Source organism: Didymosphaeria variabile (genome assembly GCF_027946475.1).
Source record: "Didymosphaeria variabile strain IMI 356815 chromosome Unknown scaffold_4, whole genome shotgun sequence".
In the NCBI taxonomy this organism is placed as follows: Eukaryota; Fungi; Ascomycota; class Dothideomycetes; order Pleosporales; family Didymosphaeriaceae; genus Didymosphaeria; species Didymosphaeria variabile.
In genome coordinates, this window is record NW_026611623.1 from 2329779 (window position 1) to 2352104 (window position 22326).

Sequence of the window (22326 nt, forward strand, 5' to 3'; positions counted from 1 at the left end):
CATCTTACTCTGGCGATTTGGACCTACGATTGTCAAGATAGCAAGATTTTGTGCGATACCTGGAAATTTAGGTGTATTCCCGCGACGGAGACCGGCTCGCCGCTTCTCCAATAGATCCAGACATCACGGGGGTGGGTGAGTTTGGGCTACTGAAAAGGAGATAACAGAGGAACCTTTGGCTAAGCAACGGCGTGTCGTGTATCATCAGCGTAGAACCGCATGCGTAGGGGAGCTGTTACGTTTAAGCGTTTAAGCGTGCTGTGTGCTCGACGCTGTCCAGCAAAATTGCCTGCTGCATGTGTGGCTCCCAATTCACTACGGACATTTTTCCCCAGCAACATCGTAAACACCGGCGCCTTCTATTTCGCCCACTCACTCTCGGCTTTTTCTCTCCGCGCCCACATCTTACGGCCCTTCCGCGTCCCGCTCATAGCATGAACACACCATCTACGCTGCTGCTTTGCTACCTGCTATACGCTCCCGCGCTTTGACGGCACGCTGCCTAACGACGCCCTCACGTGCTCTGTCATCTAATAAACACACCGGAAATCCACCTCACAAACGGGAACACACATCCAAACGCCATCGCCACCCGCGCGACTGCGAAATATCTACTTCACGTCCTGCGCTCCCAAGCAATCTTCAGCGACAGCACCTTCTACCAACTCACCATCTTTCAACCGTCAAAATGCCCGCCGCCACCATCCCTCCCCTCCCTTTCTCCGCCGAAGAAGTGCTCAACGCTTCTGAAAAGGACAAAGCGCAACTCAAGGACATCCACACCCTCCTCGACAAGCTCTTCGTCCGCAACCGCAACCAGCACCGCCGCAACCACTGGTTCAAGTCGCTATGGCAGTTCCGCAAGGAGATGCGCCTGCTCGTTGAGGAGATGGAGCACAAGAAGAAGAAGTGGGCCGCTGAGCAGATCACGTCCCGTCTGAAGTACTGGGATGAGAAGTGCATCCACCAGTGGTACTTGTGAGCTATTTGACCTTCCATTATGGGGATTTAACAAGTAGCTAATTTCTTTGAAGGCACTTTACACAGCTCGTCGCTGTGGGCCCATTCGCGGTGCTAGGCCTTGCGCTCATGGCGTCAGTGGCGCGCGTGTGCCGGATCACCGGCATCACGGCCGTGTACGAGGAGATGGCCTCGGACGACGTGCAGGGTGTGTTGACAGCGGTGGATGAGGGCTTGCTCGCCGAAGAGTACGGCGGCATGATGGACGTGGACGAGCCGCAGTGGGATGAAGGAGAGGTTGTGGAGAGGGAGGAGTAGAAGGAGGAGTTTCATCTTGGTCTTGTAAAGGTATTCTGTGAAAAGTAAAACACGTGGGCAATAAAGGCGTTTGTGGCTTTTTCTTTTCAACACAATACCATGATATCAATCACAAAGCGCAACTTCCTCAGGACGGAGATGACTGTGAGTTGTACCTGGAGGCCTAATGCATACGTCAATTGCTGACATTCATACGGCTTTCCGTGCGCTAGCAATGACGAGATCCTACGTGGTTCTCAGTGTATCGAATCCCCCACCCCGGAATCCCACGCATCTTTCGTCCACCTCCCATTACACGCTAAAAAGCCTATTGATAATGCGGTAGCGTATTAACCCAGGGCAATCTATCCTTCCTCGTCTCAATCAATGTATACGTCCTCGTCATCACCTTCGCCATCTGCCCAGGCAGCCGCCAACTTCCCAGTCTCCTCACCCAAGCGCTTCTCCTCCGATGTGGGCCTAACATGCATACCATGATCCGCTCCTCTAACCACCACCAACTTTGACTTAGCAGCCATCTCTGTCCGCGTCTTCTTCAGCAACTCGAGAGGGCACATCTCATCTTTCTCACCCACAACGAACAGAACGCGGACGTTTTCCGGCAGATCTAGCAGGATCTTATCTCTGATATCATTCTTCGGACCTTTCAAGGGGTATGAAACCAGGATGAGCGAAAGCCCGCGCTCGGTGCCGCCGGTTATGGCGTTGGTGCCTGCGATGACAGCGGCGCGCGCGCCCATGCTTCGGCCGCCCAAGATAAGATATCCGGCTTCGAGGCTCAGATGAGATATGCATGCGTCGAAACCCTTGACTCGCGCGTTGAGATTCATGGAGCCTTGGAAGGCGAGAGTGGAGTGGGTTTTCGAATAGCCGTTGCAGAAGTTGACTACTGCTGGGGCGGAGAGCGTGCCTCCTGCACCATGGGTAAATATGAGTGTTGGAAGGTGTGGGATTTCAGAAGAGGTCGTATATTGATGGCAGGTGATGGGTTTCTTGAGGGAGTCGTGCTCAATGGTGAGAGTGGTTGCCGTGGTCCCTTCAGAAGATGCATTATTATCGGTGGTGTCGTTGATCGGCTTAGACGTCTTCTTTCTCGGTGATGTAGCTTTCTTAGCTCCCTTGGTGGTCTTTGATGGCTTCACGACTGTCCCTTCGGACTTCGACTTTGTGGCTTCCTTTACTGGAGCCGTCGCTTTCGATGCAGACCTGGTCATGCGCCTTTTCGGTTCCGTAGCGTCCTGATGATCAACACCGTTGCGTCTTTTAGGAGGCATATTGCAGACTCAATAGACGAGGTGCGCGTTCATTCGTTTTTAATTAGTGCAAAGTCCAAGCAAAGCTGCCGGAAAACGTATGTCAAGCCTCGTGGGATCCGGGGCGTATGAATGATCCGTCCGCAGTGTATCGTTGGCAAGGTGCTGTATACAGAGTAGCGGATTGATGACGTGACTAGCGGTGGTGCAAGGGGTGAGTCTCGTCGGTCGAAGCTCGGTCCCTGACCCTGAGCCACCAGCGCAACACAACCTTGGAAGCCTCATCCTGTCCCATCAAACCACTACGACTACAACAACGTTACCCTTTTGATAGGCCTATCGACAGAAATCGCATCGTTTGCCCAAACCAAGCCGACTAGAGTCTCGAGCATCGTCGCTCAATCCTAATTCTATTGTTAGCCATGCGCTCGCTGACTTACACAATTGGCCAAACTGTTGAAACGACACCAGTCCATGTAAACCATATACTACAACACAACAAAGAGTCATTGAAAACTTCTGAGCTATTTTTGCACTGCGACCTGCTAAAATCCTCTTCATTAGGAGCTTCGGCTTCTTCGTTCAGCTCCACCGAACCTTAGCAACTCAGAAGAAGTTCATGTCATCCGGGGAAACCCATCAGGGAGTGCGAAGGTCTTCGTTGCGTATCTGTCAAGTATTCAGTGCCAGAATATCTGGCGCTGCACTTCCACGCAGCTTGAGTCAAAGCCGGCAAAGCAACTATTTATCATTCCCCAGCCCGGATCCTGAGTCTCATTGTCAACAGATCAAGCGATCTCGACGTGATATTTTGGCAAATACTCGCTCATAACCAATCCTTGCAACCGGCTCTAATGGTACTTGGAGCCAGTTCACAAACTGGGTATCGCATTGCGTCAAACTCAACAACATTCATTCCATAAGGCCGCCCTCTATCAATCCAGTCAGGGAACAGATGTCTCAGATCTAGCAGCGTTTGCGACTGACTCACCATTGTACTTCCCATTCTCCGCTCACGCAATATTCAACCGCTTCCAAGGACTCAGAGTTCACGAACTTCTCGTTCAATTGGTGCACTGATGATGTCGCAGTGCATCTTAATCGGACTTGGGAAATTCCAAGTAGATTAGCATACCACCCTCTCAGGCGCACAGTATGCTACACGTATCGACATGAAGTTAGCATGGATCACCTTCAAGCTTAAGGTAGACTGTCTACACTGGGAAGGTCCATCAAAAAGCTGCAGCTGGGCAGGATCTGCCGGGTGACGCCCCCAACGCTCAGGGCTTCTTATCGGGAAACCTCGAGCTTCTGGAGTCGCTCAATATGGAGCTAAGATGAAAGGGGAGCCATGATGAGGTAGGCCAGCGACCGGCGTGATTAGGGAGCTTTGGCTGTTGCTCCACAGAAGCCATGGCCCGGTATATCGTACTATGGTATAGCTCGTGGCCCATTCAATGGTACTGGTAAACAGATTGTCGTATGACTTGCTTCCCGGGAACATGGATCGAAACCTCTGCAAGCCTCACATTATGCGATCAAGGATCCCCTCACCACTATTCGCACCGAATACATACTGATATAGTATCGACGGTATGTACTATAGTAGTACACAGCTCCACACCCGAAACGTCTCCAAGTCGGAACCAGCCAGTCGGTTTTGAGCCTCTTCAGCCCAACCTCATATCACACGAAACATCTCCCGTAACCATATCACCTCGTCGGGCGCCGACTAAACCACGTGACCCTCTTCTCATGCATGCACGTCCCGCCATCACATCACCGCTTACCCCAGGCTATAGCCCAGCATCCCTACCATACAATGCCTCGGCATGTATCCCTCGCTTCCCCTTCCCCTCCACGCAGTAGAGTAAGCGGTAGAGCAGGAAACAGTACACCGCCGGATGTGCCCGCTTCCCCGCGTCATCGCTCCTCGTTCGCAAGCAAACTCGCGGCGCGGTCGAGACGCCTCACTTCTTCCGCTAGTTCGGTATTGAGGACTGGCGTACACCGATGACAATGACATGGTGCATTGGGCGACGACATGTCATTGCTAGGTGAGGCGGCGGAGAGGTGTCATCTCGGGAGTTGACAGCCGAGTTGAGCGCGACTGGGCCAGTGGGAGGTTAGCCGGGCGTGCCACGTGTGCTCGGCATGCCGAAGGCGTCGGCAGCGCTGAGCCGAAAGTCGGGTGGCGCAGGGCTAGGCGAGGCGATTTGCATGGCATTGCATGGCATTGCAAGGGGGAGCGCTGCGGTGGAGCGATCGTCATCAGAGGATTCGCGTCTGTCACAGTGGGTTGGTCATCGCAACAAAAGAAAATGAGCGGAGCGTGGACCGAAGACGAGGTGAACTAATGATAGTTTGAGTGATTATGCCGTGGGGCAGCTATGTTGAAGCAAGCATGAAAGGAAATGAAGGGATAAGACCCGTTCAACAGGTGGAGCTGGTAGCTATGCGGTACAGCAGCGTAGAGTACAGAATGCCGAAGCAGGTTTAGCAACAATTCAAAGCAGTGAGAGCCAATAATTGCATCCTTCAAAGATATTTTGCGTTGCGTGCAGTACAAAAGCAGGATACCACCCAGATGCGTAAAAAAGATTGCAGAGCAATGCGAAAATGCCAACCCAGACAAACAAACCATGCCAAAATAAAAAAACGCGTTGGATAATTAATGAGGACTTGCTTCCCCAGCGCCGTGCGAGTGCAGATGCAAACTGTGATGAGATGTAGAACAAATTGAGACCGTATTAGTGAGGTGAAATTTCAAATGTTGCCGCCGCGATAGTCCGGGGTATCATGCCCTGATCATGCTTCCGTGTGATCATTTCTCGTTTAAACCTGTACTGATGATGTGCGTATATGGGAAAATGTGTTGCACGTAGCAGTGCAGCCCGTCACTCAGTACTCAAAGCTCTGGTTCGGGGTGTATTTGGCGTCTGTGACGTAGTATGTGGAGGGGTGTGCCTGGGGTGCAGAAGGGTAGGCTGGGTGGTCGTAAGGTTGCTGCATGACCATAGGAGCCGAGGTGCGTCGGTACACACTGTGTTGCTGAAGTGGACCTTGACCGCTATAATCGACTACTTGCGTCTGAGACATGGCATACGGAGGAGCCTGGGGGACCACCTCTTGGGGGGCTGTAGGGTAATGCACAGTTGCCGGTGGGCCGTATTGTTGAGGAGCTGCTGATTGTTGGGCTGGAGGGTACTGCGTCGATTGTTGAGCATGTGGCGAATACTGATGCGCCAAAGACGCCGGAGAAGGGTAGCGTTGAACCGACCCATGCTGTGCGGGCAGGTGGTGCGAAGAAGCTGTTTGAGAATACTGCTGAGGGGCACGCGGGACCTGGGGCGAGTAGTGTTGCGGAGAGTGATGCTGCACCGGATACTGCGACTGACTCGGCTGAGCAATGTACTGAGAAGGATTGACCTGAGGCGGTGGATAAGGATGAGCGCTCTGAGGTGATGAGTACTGAGAGACTTGGTTCCCATGCCAGCTTCCTGGGATTTGGACATAGATCTGTGGCGGAAGCCCAGTCTGGGGGTGGTGCGCCACGGGCATGTGGGTTGGATATTGCGGCTGTTCCTTGCTCTCTTCATCTTCCAGACTGACCTTCCAGCCAGTGAGCAGATCCGGTCGAGGTTGAATATCGCGCAGATCCGGGTCCTCACACGGACGCTTGAGCTTGCCATGCACGACATCCTCGAGCGTGTAGTAAGAGATGATGTGATGATTGGTCCCCTGGTATTTCACTGAGATAGTCTTCTTCATTAGGCCACCCTCTTTGAACTCGTAGCTGTCGATCAAAGAGCCGCAGAAGCGTCGCTGCTGATCGGGCGTCAGGCTCTGAGCAAAGTTCGCATAGACCTTCTCCGAGGGTTCTACCGGTGTAACGTCACCAGCAACAGCGCCCTGGAAGACAGGATTGTCGTATTCATCATCCGATACGTTTTCGAGTGCTTTCGTGGCTGCATGGCCCGCGCTTTCCTTGCGTTTTCGCTTGCCATTGCACGACGGGTTGAGGGCGGAACGTTTCTCCTCGGGCTTCAAAGCCCGAGTAAGTTGGCGGTAGATGAGGCAGTTGTTCATGACCCTGCTCGGAGACCAGTGAACGGCATCGGTCCAGCGTCTGATGCCAGACGCATTTTCCTCGTAGACAAGAACAGTACCGGAGGTGAGCATCTCAGCGCGTTCCTTATCGTGCGGCCGACGGCTGATATGTCCAAGTCGTCCCTGCAGTGCAGCCTCCACGATGGTCATGGCATCTTTGGTAGTGTCGAGAAACCCGTGCCAGGTAGGTTTGAAAGCCGGTTGAGCCTTCACAATGGCTCCGGTGAGCTGACTCCTTGAAGGTGGGGTGGCCCTTCCTTGGGTGACAACATGGGAAGTTGCGATGGAGTGATGGCGAGCAACGGGCAACGGGCCTGGTTGCTGGGAATTAAGATGGGCGTAGACAGAGTGGTCGAAAATGGGCGTATATGAGCTCGCTTGCGTTGCAGGTTGCGGCCATTGCCAGGCATCAGTATCGCCGTAACCTTCCAGCTTTTGCGGTCCACCAAGAGGCGAATCGTGCCCGAAGGGGGCCATTGCCAGAGTAGGCGCTCTGATACTCTGCAACATGGGGAAAAGTGAAGAGATGCGCTGGAGTGTAGGAAGAGGCCGCGAAAGGGGTGAGATCCAGCTCAATGGTCCAATTTACGCTGTACGTCTCAGGCAATTCCAGACAGCACAATGACGACGGAGGCTGGTGTCGCTTTCGATCGGCACAGGAAGCGAGCCAAGGCTGCGAATTGTAAGTGCACTTTTGCGACGTTGCCGAAGCACTCGGGTCGGAAGTGAGCGAGTTGGAGAAGAGAAGAGAAGGCTCCAGATTACGAGACTCAGGATGGGTGAAGTTTTGGAAGATCTGAGGAGTCAATTTACACGCCAGTCGAGCGCGGAGAAGCAGAGGGACTCACAAGGCGGCGCAGAGAAGGATAAAGTTGGGTGAATATTGCTTCTTCCGATGGCAGCGGCGAGATGCAGGCCGTGTAGCACGGTAGGCTTGATGCCGTTGGACGACGAGGGGATGCTGGGAGGGATGCGACGCGAGACAGGCGCGGGGCTGCGGGTTGGGCGAAGAGGAGGTTCCTTCCCCCACAGGTCACGATGCTTAGTCAGGAAAGAGCGTGGGTGAGGGTGCAGCAATGGACTGCAGGTCGACGAGCAGCGGTTCCGTGATGCAGATGCAGATGCAGAGGCGGCAGCGGCTGGGCATGTCAGTCGAGAGGGCTTTGGAGAGCGAGAGACGGTGGTGAGGGCACACGTACTACTGTTAAAGGTGCAGAGAGCCGATATCAGCGGAGCGAGGTCGGTGTCGAGGTACCGGGGCCGGGGGCGTTGATATGTGCGGTGCTATGGTCGGGAGGGCGAATTACGCAGCGATTCAGGAGTTGCTGGGGGTCGCAGCCACAGCGATGCCCTGGTGCACAGCAAGGAGAGCGGGGAACAGCAGAACAGACGGCGGCATCAGTACAGAGTGACAGTCAGCATGGACCTGCCTCTCTCTCTCCAGGTGGAGCGAGCTACGAGTGACGGGTATTGGTGGTCGGAGAATATACGGGGCTTTTGCTGGGGGCTGGGGGCAGGTCAAGCGCGGTGTGGTGCAGGCGGACGAGCAAAAGACGCAGGCGGTGGTGGTGAGTGCTGGGGAAGCGTGCAGCTTTCTCTTGGGCAATGACACACGGCGCCGTCTGGCGTTGGACGAGGCCGTTCCCTGCTAGCAGCGTCGCCCACGGCCCCTGGTCGCTGCCTTCTGCTGCTGCTGTTCCGTGCCGGGGATGCTCTTCGAGTCGCACCGCCCTGCGCACTGCTCAGCGTCGCCGTCACGTTCTGGCCCTGAAGCAGATCGTCACTGGCGCCGCTGCTCGTCCGGCGTCTGCACGGCGCTGACTAGCCACCCCTGCCGCCAGATTCGCGTTCCTGGACGGCGGCCGCGCACACAATCGCGAGCAGCGCCGGCCCACGCCCGCGTCGCTGCACGCCGGCCGGGCAGCGGGTGCGCGCAGAGCAGAGCGACACGCAAACACGGCGCGTCTGGGCGGGAGAGGGTGCGCGGTGCCGTGGGCTGGCGGGCGCTCGCGGCGAGAAGAGGCCCCGTCGGCCTAGCAGGGCGCGGAGTCGGGACGATGCGCTACTACGCGAGCTGCGTTTCACGCCTTTTCGCCGACCCTGGCCCGCCTGGCTCTCCTGCCTGGCCCTCCTCTCCGCCCGACGACCCCATCCCCTCCCATCCGAGCGCGCTGCCGTCACGCCTGTGCCAGACCTGCTGGCCTGCATGCCGAGCACCCCGTGCGCACGACGTCGGTACGTCGGGACACACCCAGCACCCACTGGCGAGAACCAACTGCACCTCTGTCACATCCTCCTAATAATCACGCCCTCCGCAGCGCCTCGTGTACCCTCATCCGCCTGCCCCTCCGCGCTGCTGCACCCGACGGCCGCCGCGTGTCGGCGGGAGCGCGTCTTGCAACCACCTTGCCAGCGCCCACCAGGTGTCGCAGAGAGCGAGCGGCGCGCAGAGGGGAGCGACACACAGCCGCGAGTCTCAGCAGGCCATCCCTGGTGCCCACATTGCAGCATGCATGGTTCCGCTCGTGCTGGCAAACACATCCTTGCTGGTCACGGCCACGGTTCTCGCAAGCTCCAGTCTTTGCTCTCCAAACCGGCCTGTGTCCAGTTTGGCAGCAAACGGCATCGTGCAGCGTGAGCGAGAACTTGTGCCCATTCGGCCCGACCGCTCCACCTCAGCCTGACGGTACTATTGCGCCAAGCGCATCACTCTTCTCGTTTAATAAAGGAGGCCCAAGGTCGCGCTGGCCCTCTGATGGGCAGGATCTACCGGCGCGCTCCGCGACTCAGTCTCGCCATTGCCATGCGCTCCTCTCATCACAATGCACCCTGCTTGGCGCGGCGCCTGAACACTGTCGACTCCCCCCAGTTCTGGTTAGACGTCAACGGTCTTTTCTCCAAACACGGCAATCCGCTGCTGGGCTGCATTGAAGACTGAATCGTCGCTGCTTTCTGCTACACTTGTACCCAAGCCACAGTTGAGGTGCAAGTGTCAGCAATCTGTCACTTTTATGCGTCGTCAACCACTAATTTTCTGGGTGTAAAGTCCAATGTTGAGATGCATTACCCTCTTTGACGAGCCTGACAAACCACGACGCGGATATTTTGGCCCACCATCACACGACCCATCGTCGAAGACGACTTGCCTCCCGCGCTCTTCCACAAGAGCAACCACCGCAATCCTGTGGATAATCGTGCTCGAGATCCTTCGTAGGAAGCAGCCGTTGCCATGAGTCGACATTCACATGCCGCCCGTGGTAATGCCCCACGGCCCGCACTGCAATCGTTCAAACCCAATGCATGTCATTTCGAGGAATATCAATGATGCGAGCTCTATCGGACTTGCAACAATGCGTCCAGAAGACGTCTAGAATCGGTTCACATGCCGTGATCGCCCTCGTGGTCCAACAAATACCGGCATGCTGTCATGCAAAACCGTTATCCCAGGATGGAAAAGGACTCACTTCCGATGCTACCCACAACCCGCCGAACTTTCATGATGCGCCATACAAGTTCTGCGTCCTCCTGATCGGCATCTGGTTGGCAGTGGCTCGCAATGACTTGTGAGAACCGTTATTACCGTTTGCGCTTTCAGCTTACCCTGAACTCGACACAAGCATCCTGCGAAGGCGCGTGCAGCGTTGGTGTCAGTTCGGGCCGCCTTATCATGCGATGACTCGTTGCACGAAGCTGGTCACGCGCGAGACCGCAACACCATTTCCCTCGCTTCTCCTCGTAAAGATGGAGAACAACGTGGTAGAGACAAGGGCTACGAGCTCGGCTATGTCGGTTTCAGGCTGATACTGACCAGACTCGAAGAGGGCTCGTATCTGCTCGTATTTTCACAGTAGCTGACGCCACGGTGAAAACTTCGTACGACTCTTCAATCCCTCGACTCTGCCAATTCTAAGGAACCCAACAGCCGCATCGGAGCACTTGATTGAAGCATCACTTATCCGACTTTCGTCTTCGAAAGCAAAGCTTCATTACTTGTTTTGGTCACCTTGACATGATCCCAGCATGCTCACCTTTGGCTAGATGCGGACAACATCAGCGGGGGTTTAACGAAGACTTCCCTGGCCGCACGGAGCGGAAGATTAGCGCAGCACGTGGTGATCTTGGCAGGTGGAGCGCCGTCTGCACGACGCTGCCGTCGTTGCCCGACGGCCTCAGCCCTCTTTTCAGGTACAGCACAATGCGAGGCGCGCCAGAGCGGAGAAATGCTTAGGAAATCCTGCACATTGTGCAAAGTGGCCGACGTCAGGTCGACTGTTCAAGCCACAATATGTGGCAAGCCCTAGGGCGGGCGCCACTGCAGCGACCATCACGACTATCGATTGTTTCGACATTCTGAAATCAAGCGAGCTTCCAAGGCTCGTCCACCCCACATGATCTTCACTTCTATCATCTTCGATCCTCCGGTGCACATGACGCCATCGCTTTGCTATGAAGGATTTGGTTGTCCTTGTTTCCCCTCACTAAAGCTCACGGCTGCTACTTCTACTGCAGTAACGCTCCACAAGTAGCTCTATGCAAGACAACGGGGGGAGTCCTCTTCCGGTCTTGGTGCAGCACCGCCTGATAGAGCCGGCCAGGTACTAAACTCTATTGGTAACGGAGCGAGGATTCTGCGCTAGAGATAAGTCGGCGGCTGGATTGTCGATAAAATGCGTAGATCCCTTTAGTGCGTAAACCTCATGATCTTCGAGCGACCTGTCGATCACGTATGGATACCGCAAACGCACCTCTGGTATTCGTTGTAAATACTGTGCACTTTGGGCTCATCGGTCACTAGACTAAGATCATGCACGTTACTGCAGTCAATACTGTCAAGGCGCCCCACACCGCTGCTGCACTCATGCAGGCGCAATTGATGCTCAACAGTTTCGTTGACAATGCGGTCTAAATCGCCAAACGACAGGTACCGGCTTTCATCCGATACCTTGCCTCTTTCGTGCTGAGACAATGCAGTGAATGGCACGTTTACTGCACGCCGATAGACGCCTATGGCGTTTCATCATCACACAGCTGAACACGACAAAGATTTCACCCCAATGATGGGTTCTTTTTCGGTTGCGTCTCACACGCGACTCAAGACTATCCGCACATGCAGTTCTTCAGCTGTTCAGCTGGAGCACAACATTAATGCTGCGGCATCCTTCTGCCGAAGGCTTCTGTGGTCGTGGCAGCTTCCGGCCTCAGAGTATCTCAACTCACGTACAGTCCCCTCGATAGCCCACTTTGCAATTATTGCTTTCCCAGAAGCTCTCCGTTCTAGCCATTGCCATCGCGCGACACCGACAGTTGCACAAAACAGGCTTTCAGCATTGCCACTCTCGGGAGATCCGATTCATCACCATGGGCTATGAAGAAACAAACTTGGATGTTGTTCTAGCGGAGGCACTGTGGAGCATCGCCGTAAGGTTCTGCCCGCTGCATCAGCTCGCGGCTGGCCACGAGGAAAGTCTGTGCCCTCGGCCCATCCGTCGCTGGCGCAGCTCAGGGTCTATGTCTGTCCCATAATATCCCATTGTCCGCACCGTGCGGCCGTGCTATAGCCTGTTCGTACTATTTTCTCCTCATCAATTGGTGGCAGGGAGGGGCTCAGGGTACTAGTCCCGGAGGCGCACGGCCCTTAGTTTCCAAATGACACCGTCTAGCAAAACGACGATAACGTCGGATGGGGTTCAACGATGGAGGCGCGCAGATCTGCACCAAGCACGCAGCATCATGACGAGGTAGCAGGACAGTCAACGAAGGTCCGCTATGAAGAGCATGCACGTCACATGGACGCATGATTGTACCAACTTCCCTTATCCAGCAACGCATCATACACTAGAGGAAACTCAGTGCACAGGCTTACCCCTTAAGGTCAATTGCTCTGGAGCACTCATCACCACCCGATCACGACCACGCGCCTTTGCATATCTGCTCTGTGCCTTGCTTTTTCTCGTCATCTAACAATTGATGGCACGAGACTTCACTTGGCGCTCAGTATGCCGCCGAAACAAGCCGAGACCTTACTTCCCATTTGGTACACTCAGCTTGCTTCCATGCTTCGTCAAGATAGCACCCTCGCCACTAGAACGGATATCGCGGATGCACCCGGAGAGTCTACCTCGGTCGCCTCTAGCGACGACCATCCGGTGTTTTGCCCAGGCCTCGTATTCGAGAACCGTCGTGGTCCAGAGTCGCGAAAAGATCTGGAGCGTAGATCGCGAGGAGAGTCACGGGCACGTGCCGGCGATCGAAAATGTTTCTTCAGCAGATCAACGCCGGACATTGTGTGTGCTGACGGTGAGACCGACAATGTCACTGAATGACGATGTGCTGTTGGCATTGGCCCCCAAGTGCGAACCTTGAATCCTCCATGAAATTATACAGAGATGTGTAGGCAATGAAAGATATGAGGCGTGCTTGATCGCTCCGTCGGACGTGGTTGGACGTAGGACATACGAGCAGCTCCAACCGTGCTTTATGCAATCAACATTTGTTTAGGTGTGTGTATGTCTAGGTGCTGGCAAATCCGCCTGCAGGCTGTACGTAGGGAGCACCACAAAGCGAGCAGTGCTCTCCTTTGAATCACGCCAGTATCGCGGTAGCTATGAAATAAGTTGTGCACGTGCAACGCCCGATTCGTTCTTGAAGCTTTCTCGTCACTTAGACAATAGCGTGATTGTTTGCATGAATCACTTTGTCCCAGAGCAAATCCTCAATATGCAAGTCCCGTGGGTAATGAGCACCCACAAAGCAGTGCTCTCTCTGTCGGTCGCGGTACCGCTATACTTTCTAGCCAAATGGCATATGCTATAACCTGATCAACGCGCTATCAGACATTACATGCTCTTGTCACCCTGGTTGTTGCCAAAGTGTAGTCTGGCCACGTCCTAGCCTTATGTATGTCTTCTTCAAGTGCGTCTTGTATGCCAGGCGATGACCTCTACGCATACTCAAGGCGCATTTTCGACCCGCTCGTAGAGCATGATCTTGCTTTCAACGCCCTGCTAGCACGAGTGGTGTATGTGTCACCACGAAGGCGCACCTACTTGGGAGAGAGCTCCTTGTATCTGTACTTGACGACGAGCCCGGACCTTGCACTGGTCGTCGTGCCTCACACGTACCCTTCGGTGCCTTGCGTGTCATGAATGACGGTGTGCTGCCCATTCGAACGCACCGTGCGACTGTGCCGTCTCGAATGCCCGTCAACGCATCGAATCCCGTTTTTCATGTAGTGGCGTTGTGCGGCGAGGTGCGAGAGCGTGATCGAGGCGGAGACAGATGCTTTTCTACTGCGCCATAGGAAGGCAGAGGGGATTCTATGTTTCTGGCTGTCGTGAGTCTGGGAGGGGACGGTGAGACTTATCGTACAGAGTTACTGATGATATAGCGGGCTAGGATGGCTTTTGGTGCGGCGGAGCGTGGAGCATGCTTTATGTGAAGGTCATGTAGGTGAAGATGGTTTTCATTTTGTGGGAAGAGGGTGTTCAGGTGGGATTGCGTCAGATTTGTTGGGTGGCTGCGCTTGTAGCGTTCCGCTTAGTTGGGTGGACGGAAACATAAGCAGGCCGGTTCGCCTTTTCTCGAGAGGTAAAACACCTAGAATGAGCAGCTAAATTCTGTGTACCATTGTGGTTCCCTAATATAAAACCAGTATATGTCAAGTCACATAATTCAGACAATGGAGATAGTTGGTTGTAGAGCGTGCAAGATGCGCAAGCTCTCGAAAAGACATCTGGAGTGTCAGTGACTGTGTGCAGGAAGCTAGGAACTTCAATATATATTCTTCTTAAATGCTACCAGAATACCGAACTCACCTTAAAGCGTATAAGAACATCCTACATCCGCATAGGCGGAGTTTTAGATGGCGCCAAGGTCAAGCTCAGTGCGTTTGGATGACCACCCAAAACGCCGTACTGGTAAGTATCCCCTCCATGGTAACATATTCAACGTTTAAAGAGCTTCCTCCTGGGCCGGAGAAGTATTTGACTCTTTTTTCAACTTGAATTGTCAAATTCCCCGAGGCATACGGAGTCCGTCACCACGCTCAATTGCTTCCACAGCATATAACTACTGTCTTTTAGTGGAAAGAATTATCGACCCAGGTCTCGCGTGAAGTCCAGGATGATCGAACGTTATCATCCGACGTGCGAAATCCGTATATTTTTCGAGCTGTAGAGCCGCGACCGCAAGCATTGCGTATCTTGGACTGTTCTGAGTCGAGGTACCAACAAGGGACTTAGGGATACGACTTTGTCTACGTTACCAATAAGAGCCCGGTGTCAAAGCCCCAGTCCTGAAAGGGAAAAGAGCAGTAATGCTAAAGAACAGCATGAAAGAGATGACAAGCGGTACCCAACTCAATAGTTGTAAGGGAGCAACCAGCAATGAGTGGCTCACAAGACTCCAATTGGCGACCGTGTTGATCAATTGCAAGTGTGAAGTCCTATAAATAGTCATCACACTCGTGGAGCTGAGTTCTTCACTCAATATTCGAGTTCGTATTCGTCAGTGCCTCCCTGATGGGGTTCTAGTGACATCTCGCCCCGTGCTACGACGAAAATGGCATCCGTTTGCTAACATTCCAAGTTTCTTCTCCCACAGCCACATCCCTATCCCCTACGCCTCCGTCAGACTAAAGTTTACATCACCGGCTGGCGTCGCGCCCCCGATACACGTGGAACTAAAGCTCCCAGTCGGGCATGTCAACTGCGCCGCCTTGACACACCTCTCCCATCTTCCCTTACTAACATTAATCGTACTCCCGGCGTCAGTCGCGTCCAGTGTGAACTTCGACGTGCCAGATTGGCCAGTCGTGGAGGCGGGATTGCCGCCGCATTTCTGAATGGTGCCTGCGATGCCGCCGCATATGCCGAGAATGGCGACGTTGGTGTCGTGGGTGTCGAAGTTGCTGCAGCGATGTCAGTGGGTAATTTAAGGATGAGGGAGAGGGAGATTTGGCAAGGGCAATGGGGGCTTGCGTACATCGATGTGTCCAGGCAAATTGTGCCTGTCACTTCGCTTCCGGAGACCGTTTGCTGTGGTAGGGCAGCGGCGAAGCTGGATGCTAGGCTTGCGACGACGAAAATTGTGAAGTACATGTTGGGTTTGAAGTGATTGTGTGGTTGTTGTGTATATAGAAGAAGTTTGTAGATATTTACAGTGAATAAAATTTAAACAGTGATTCGATCAACGAATGTGAGAACGTAGGGATTAAGATTTTCAAAAGATTGACGGCGTTGCCTCACAAATGTCAGGTTGACCCTTCCTTATGTATTAAACAGTTGCGATCGCCAAGAATGCCTTCTCCGGTGGACGGAAACGTAGTGCGATGCCAATCAAACGCATAATATTTAATGCTTATCCTGCCTCATTAGGTTTTGGCGATGTCGAGATTCGATTGAACAGGTGTTTGGTGTTTCTTCCGAAAGCGGTTATGTTGCGAAAGGCTGAGACGTCGCGAGTCTGAAGGGGGTTGTCGCACGTTAGTGCACGGCAACGTTAAGCGCGAACGGCTATGGCAGAAGGGAAAAGTCTTCGATCTGAAAGCTTGTCTACTATGTATCATAGTAGTCTTGTTAGGATCGCCATTGTTCATTCGTCGATCATTGGGCTTCCGCACTTTCGAACATGCAGTAATGCATTCTGAGCAATAACCTGACGAGACCTCCAAATCTTGGGAACGATTGTTTCTATGCACCGTTCATGATAAGTCACAACGCCTAATACACGAAGAGAGATGGATCAGAATCCTCACCATATCTCTCTGCTTCGTTTGCATCCTTCTTTTCGTGTCTGCTCATCTCATCCCTCGCAGCTCATGCTAAGAGGAGCTGTTTTGCACTTCGACATCTACCTTGCTCGGTGAGCTTTTAAAGCCTAGAGCATTGATCAATCGTGTATGATTAGGCTGTGCCTTTCTAATTCCAATCCATCGCCACACAAAAGTCCCGAGTCCAGGTAGCAGAATTCGAACGCCAACATACCATGCAACAGAGAAGTCTTCGTCTAGAGGGTGCAGCGAAATGATGCTGATGTATAGACTGAGAAGTTAGATGGACGCTTGCGCAAATGAAAACCCAGCGCGCTTGCCACTACTCCTCACATGTTCTCTTGTGAACTCAACGATCCTCGCCACATCCGCTTCCCCCTTTGGGATATCGTGTCCCCCAGGATGAATAACACGCTCACCACTTTTGCACACGCGTAGCAATGCTTCGCTGCGTTCGCTGCGCACAAGCGGGTCTTGCTCCCCGAGCACGTGCAGCGTTGGCACATCAATACCAGGCTCATACATAGCATCATATTGGGGGAAACGTGCTCGGAAGCCCGAGAAGATGATGCCAGCTAGCGGAGTTGTGAGGCTCACGCTGTCAGCGTTGTGGGATGGTTGTAGATGCCTGCGAAGCGGATGCATTGCGAGTCCGGTTTGCAGTAGCGCGCACAGCATGCCCGCCAGGCAGGCGCCCTGACTGAACCCCCAGATCGCATGCACAGGTCCCTTTTCCTGAAGGTAAGTTCCTAGGTAGTCGAGCGATTCCTCAAGGCCGATGAAGCCGCCGCTAGTCTTGGATTTCCAGTCCCCATTCCGAGCAAACCACCACGCTCTGTGGCCGGAAGAAGACGCGGACATGACAATCTCAGACCAGGCATGGTTGGCGGGCTTGGTCATGTCCATTTGTTCGGCGATGTCGACTCGGTGAGGACCCTCTGGAAAGAGGAAATCATACTCTGGAAGCTGGGCACTAATCCGCCGGAGCTGGTGCGCGTGCACGGCACCATTGGACGTGAAGCCATGGAGGCACAGTATGCGTAGCTTGCTCATTGTAGTCCCGCGTGCAAGTGTTGAAGTACAAGCTTCGTGGGTGCGGCGAGATGACATGGGGGTGTACCCTACGAGCCGAGGTCTGTGACGAGCGCCAAGCCTCGAATATGGAGCCAGCAAGAAGAGCAGTTGTGACAGAAAACGTTATGACGAAAAAAAAAAGAGACACATCTCTGCTAGACCTAGCAATCAACTCGAAAGGCTCCTACCTAAGTGCTGCACTTCTTGCCGTTAGATCGCAAGAATACCTCGAAGGCTGTGTCATACCTAGTGAGCAGCTCTGTAAACCTGGAGTAGTAAATATATGCACCATTTGTTTCCCTCAAGTGCCAGAAACACGACCGACGAAGGATGACGACTGAACAGTTGCTGTTCTACAGCAGGACCACTCCTGCCACCCAGCCGATCGGAAGTTCCTTCCCGTGCTGCGAGCTTACGATTCGTAACATCGGTATTTGAAAATGCAGGAATGGTCAATGCGATTAACATGCCGTATATAAGAGCTGTCACACAAGACTTTTGAATGCTCACGGGCGCAGAGAAGAGAATCTCTTCGCACCAAAGAGAATACCACTATAGACCGGATTCAATCTTTCTTCCAAGGCACGTACTGGAGGTACAAAATGCGAAAGCTGGGAGGTAGCGAGTCTCATAACCAGACAGCTGACTGTTTATTGGGAAAGGCTTGCTTCCTCATCAGCTCCCCACACTTCCGAATCTTTCAGTGCTTACACCAATCGGCTCGGGAATCGCACCGAAACAACCAGAAACAACGTCGCAATTCAATATACAATAAGAAATTGTGTCTTACGCATTGTTAGAGGTGGAACTTCGCTGTGTATCCAATCTACCATTCTCAAGAGACCAAAAAGCTCGCTTTCAAATCTATCGCAGGACGGGATAGATTCCGGAGCAGCGCAAAGTGCCTGATTCGTATCACAAACTGATGAAACAACGTAGATTTTCGATTCGAAGATTTATGCGCAGACGGCCTACTCAATGGTTCACGCTTGAAAACCTAGTTGTGTCCATTGCACTTTGTCCTTTTCAAATCTGATGTGAAATCCCGCACACTGCTGAAATAGTCATGCATATCAAGCCTTAAAAATATTAACCTTGGAAATACTACATCTTCTCCAATCCAGTGAGATAATGTACGGTGTTCTTTTATTATATGTTCGCGATCCTTTTTCCGGGTACGCGTCTTGCGACTACGCGTCGTCTCCACCGCTGCAAATTACGGCTAGCTGACATGGAAATTGGCCGAACCTACTGCCACCTGGTGCTATCCGAAGGTTCCAAGCGACCGCCCCCAATATTAAGGCCGTTTCGTGGTGGCTAGGATCACTTTGTCTCCATGGTTCATCAATGTCATCGTGGGAGATGATCTCGATTGCAATGCCAGCATCGGGATCTTCTTCCACGGCAACAGCATACACATGCAGAAGGTAGTAGCTGTACACGATTAACCAGGGACGCGTAGATGAAAATCGCTGTTAGGCATGTACCTGTATGCAAATTTGAATTCAGTCCTGCAGAGATTGAAGCACTCTCCGTATCCGAGCCTTCATGTGCGATTGTAAGGAGCTCTGACAACGCACTCATTAACCCCAACTACCTGTTCAACTGAGGCACTGTTGGTTCTCGAGACCGCCAGACCGGATGCAGGCCATCATGTGCTGTTCAAGCAGGACGTCGTTGTGCGGATGACGAAAGACGTGGCAACCAAGTGATTGCACTGTCGCACATACGTACACGAGCGGATGCCGCAAAAGGTGTACCTCCACCCTACATTCGATCGCTATCCAGGATTTGATTATGTAGTCCAGCTCATCCAGCTCTCTGTCGCCCTCCAGATCAGAAATACCAACAAATTTTGCTCACTATCGTTAGACTTTTCAAAAGCTATGCCTGCATCTAATTGGTCGCAGCCGTTGTCATGGTCATTGCCTGCAAACCTGCATATAGAGAGGAGAAGAATGCATGTGGCGTCTCCTGATGTTGCTTGTGCTGGCACTGTCCACGGGTCCACTACCTTGACGTCACGTGATCGACTGCTCGCTTTCCCAACGAGGCAGGCACGATGGCGGCAGCTTCCTCGCTCTGGCGGAGCACATGCCCGATCTTCGTCATGATATCGAACGATAAACAGTAAAACTCTAAGGTTACAATGGATACACGGGATCATGAGGATCGCCGCACCGGCATCTGCTACACATTCCAGTCCTTCATGTAGCAACGGATTTAGCTCTCTGTTTTCAAGTCTAGTAGCTTTCGATTTAGCTGAATCGCGGCGCTTAGGTTATTATATTCAGTGGTGGCACGCTTGATTAGTGTAAGGCCTCTCAAGCCGTCAATTGGCGAGGGAACTGGTAGCTCCTTCCTCTGCAGTTGCTGGAATCACCGAAAATAACTGGAATGTGTCTCTCGCATGTCGCAGTCTGTCTACCATTAGCATACGTTGAAGGCTTAAATAGACTTGTGTAATGCTTGATGTGACGTAGCAGTAGCAATACGCCTGGAAGGTACAGAGAAAAGTATGGCATTTAAGAGTAAACTGCAATGTGTGTTTGAACCGCAATCCTTGTTGGATGAACGAGTGTACCCATTGGTAGGTACCAAAGCTGGAACCTCCTCTGCTGCTGAGAGCGCAGTTACGGCTTTCGCGGCTAAGAACCTGTCATCGGAATTACGGTGTCCATCAATGACAAAATCAAAACATCGATCACAGCGTATTTCACAAGGATCGACCAGTGGCAAGCTCGCATTGAACGATTTTCGACCCCAACTCACCTTCTCAGCCCGCGCTTTACCACGCCAACCCGGCACGGCTCGACCCAATAGCTCGCCACCACGTCGGTATGCAGCCAGCAATCGCGGTATTTAACGTCCGCCCCGTGACCACCCGCGTTTATTAATTATGCCGGAGATGCAAAGTGATGAGATCCTCCATGCGCGTGCTCGAGCATGCTGCTAGAAACCTCAAATCCCAGACTGCAACGCGGATAGGTTTGTCGGGGACTTCGGGGTCTAGGGACACAAGATGCGCAAGAAAGAGAAGCGTTGGATGCTTTTACGTATGCAGGGACATGCAATTGATTCCAGACCTGTTCATAAATCTGCTCGTGGAGTATGTCATAGGGTCAGTGAAGCCATCAGTTGCATGGATCGGTGTCCTCCATGTGTGCGATTGGTGAGGCGGCTGAGGTAGCTGAGGGAGGCAGCATGCGACCATGGAACGGGGTAGTCGCAGCGTAGAAGCATGTCTCGTTGACTATTCCTTCGAGCCGAGCCTTTGAATGAGATAAAAGAAAGACGGGTACCAGTGAGTGATGCCGGAGAGTCATAGCGAGGCTGGATGGTGATTTGTTGACGAATTTGACTTCTCTTGCTTCATACGCTGAAGTGACAACGGTGAACCGAACGTGGATTTGAGTCAGATAGCGGCCGTGCTTGACCATTGGTCGAGAGTTCAAGTATGCTGTTGTGCTGCATGGATGCACGCTGAAGGTGGTACGCTATAGTGCGTGTGGCGCTGCTCCCATTTGGGGAAACAATGCTGGAAGTATTAGCATACGCATCCGAGGAGCTTGTTCTCGGAAAGACTTGTCGACGGCAGTGACAAAAACATGATCATCTTCTTTGTGGCAAGTGAGATTGGGAGCACCGGAACGCCAATCTCTGCAAGCCCTGGGTGAGAGACTGTGAGATGAGGTCCTTCGCTGTTGTGACCCCGTCAGGGCCTGAGAAAAGCATGCGGTTTAATTTACACTGCTGGACGGCGCGAGACATGACACCTGTAGATAAGCGTAATAACGTTCCGGCCGATGTCGGTAGTCGAATGCGGGTGGCCACAGCGTGTTGCATTCTTTCTTCGATGTCCTCGGTCCACAACACAGACATGAAGGAATCAGAACATTCGGATAAATTGAGTCAGGAAGCGTGCTGAATGGCCAACAGGAGCTTTTGCTTGATCCAATGAATATTGACGACGTATTCTGATTTGCGTGGACATTCCTGATGGAGAGCTCGTGTGGTACACGATGCAGTGTTCATCATGCATGCTTGGCCAGCCTCATGCGCTCGAGTATTCTCGTGTGATGGACGAGCTGTGATGTGGAAGAGCAGGGCTGAGAAATGCTGATCTGGCGATTGGTCAAGCCAAGTGGATCCTGGGTGAGGTGTTGGACTGGTTGCTGGGTAATGCGCTTGCCATTCGATGCTGTGCAGTGTGCTTGGGTCTAATTCGCTTGTGTGTATACATACGAATCTGGGGTTGGTCGACAGCAGCCAGTAGAGATGTGCCAATAGCTTGCTCGAAAACGGCATGCTGGCATCGGTGACGACGCGGCTACTGTGCGTTTACCCCTGGCACATTGCTTCTTCGGCTCCCGTTCACTCGAAGTTCGCCCGACTGATGCTGCACGAGAGCTACACGTAATTGCTTAGCGCGGACGACCAAGCCCAAACAGGGCAGGGGCGATGCGGGCTGTGACGTACGACCCTGTGACCGAATGCCAGTGTGCGCTTGGCCTCGACCGGCCAGCGAGCCGTTTGCTAATAAAAGTGTTTCAGCGCGCCCTCTGACTGGCGAGTGCTCGGAGGCGCTCTGTGCGGGCCGGGCTCACGTGCATGGCGCTCCCTCTTGCACGTGCCGGGTGCGACGCGATGGTGAGATCATCTTGGACGCGCTTGCTTTGCTTCGGGGTGCTGGGACCCTGGGACGTCTGCTGCACGTTTGGCTCGATCAGTCGAAGAGCTGCAGCATCGCTCTCTGCGTGTGCAACGCTGGGCCGCCGTGGTTCATTGAGCGCGGGCCTTTCGGCAACGGCGGCGCCGTTGAACAATGGCTTGTCGCGTACA

General features: G+C 53.3%; 4 protein-coding genes across 4 annotated transcripts; 1 reads left to right on the forward strand and 3 right to left on the reverse strand.

Moving 5' to 3' along the window:
* Nucleotides 1–688: 688 nt before the first annotated feature.
* Nucleotides 689–1278, forward strand: RMP1 (RNase MRP subunit; the record flags this gene model as incomplete). Its single annotated transcript, XM_056214449.1, has 2 exons — nucleotides 689–978; nucleotides 1035–1278. The coding sequence occupies 2 exons, from the start codon at nucleotides 689–691 to the stop codon at nucleotides 1276–1278; spliced, it is 534 nt and encodes a 177-aa protein (XP_056071716.1).
* A 359-nt stretch (nucleotides 1279–1637) lies between these two features.
* On the reverse strand, nucleotides 1638–2552 carry N0V89_005675 (uncharacterized protein; the record flags this gene model as incomplete). Its single annotated transcript, XM_056214450.1, has 1 exon — nucleotides 1638–2552. One exon carries the CDS (start codon nucleotides 2550–2552, stop codon nucleotides 1638–1640), a length of 915 nt encoding a protein of 304 aa, XP_056071717.1.
* A 2880-nt stretch (nucleotides 2553–5432) lies between these two features.
* On the reverse strand, nucleotides 5433–7118 carry TOS9 (Gluconate transport-inducing protein required for gluconate-H+ symport; the record flags this gene model as incomplete). Its single annotated transcript, XM_056214451.1, has 1 exon — nucleotides 5433–7118. The coding sequence occupies one exon, from the start codon at nucleotides 7116–7118 to the stop codon at nucleotides 5433–5435; it is 1686 nt and encodes a 561-aa protein (XP_056071718.1).
* Nucleotides 7119–16689: 9571 nt separating this feature from the next.
* Nucleotides 16690–17463, reverse strand: N0V89_005677 (uncharacterized protein; the record flags this gene model as incomplete). Its single annotated transcript, XM_056214452.1, has 1 exon — nucleotides 16690–17463. One exon carries the CDS (start codon nucleotides 17461–17463, stop codon nucleotides 16690–16692), a length of 774 nt encoding a protein of 257 aa, XP_056071719.1.
* Nucleotides 17464–22326: the final 4863 nt, after the last annotated feature.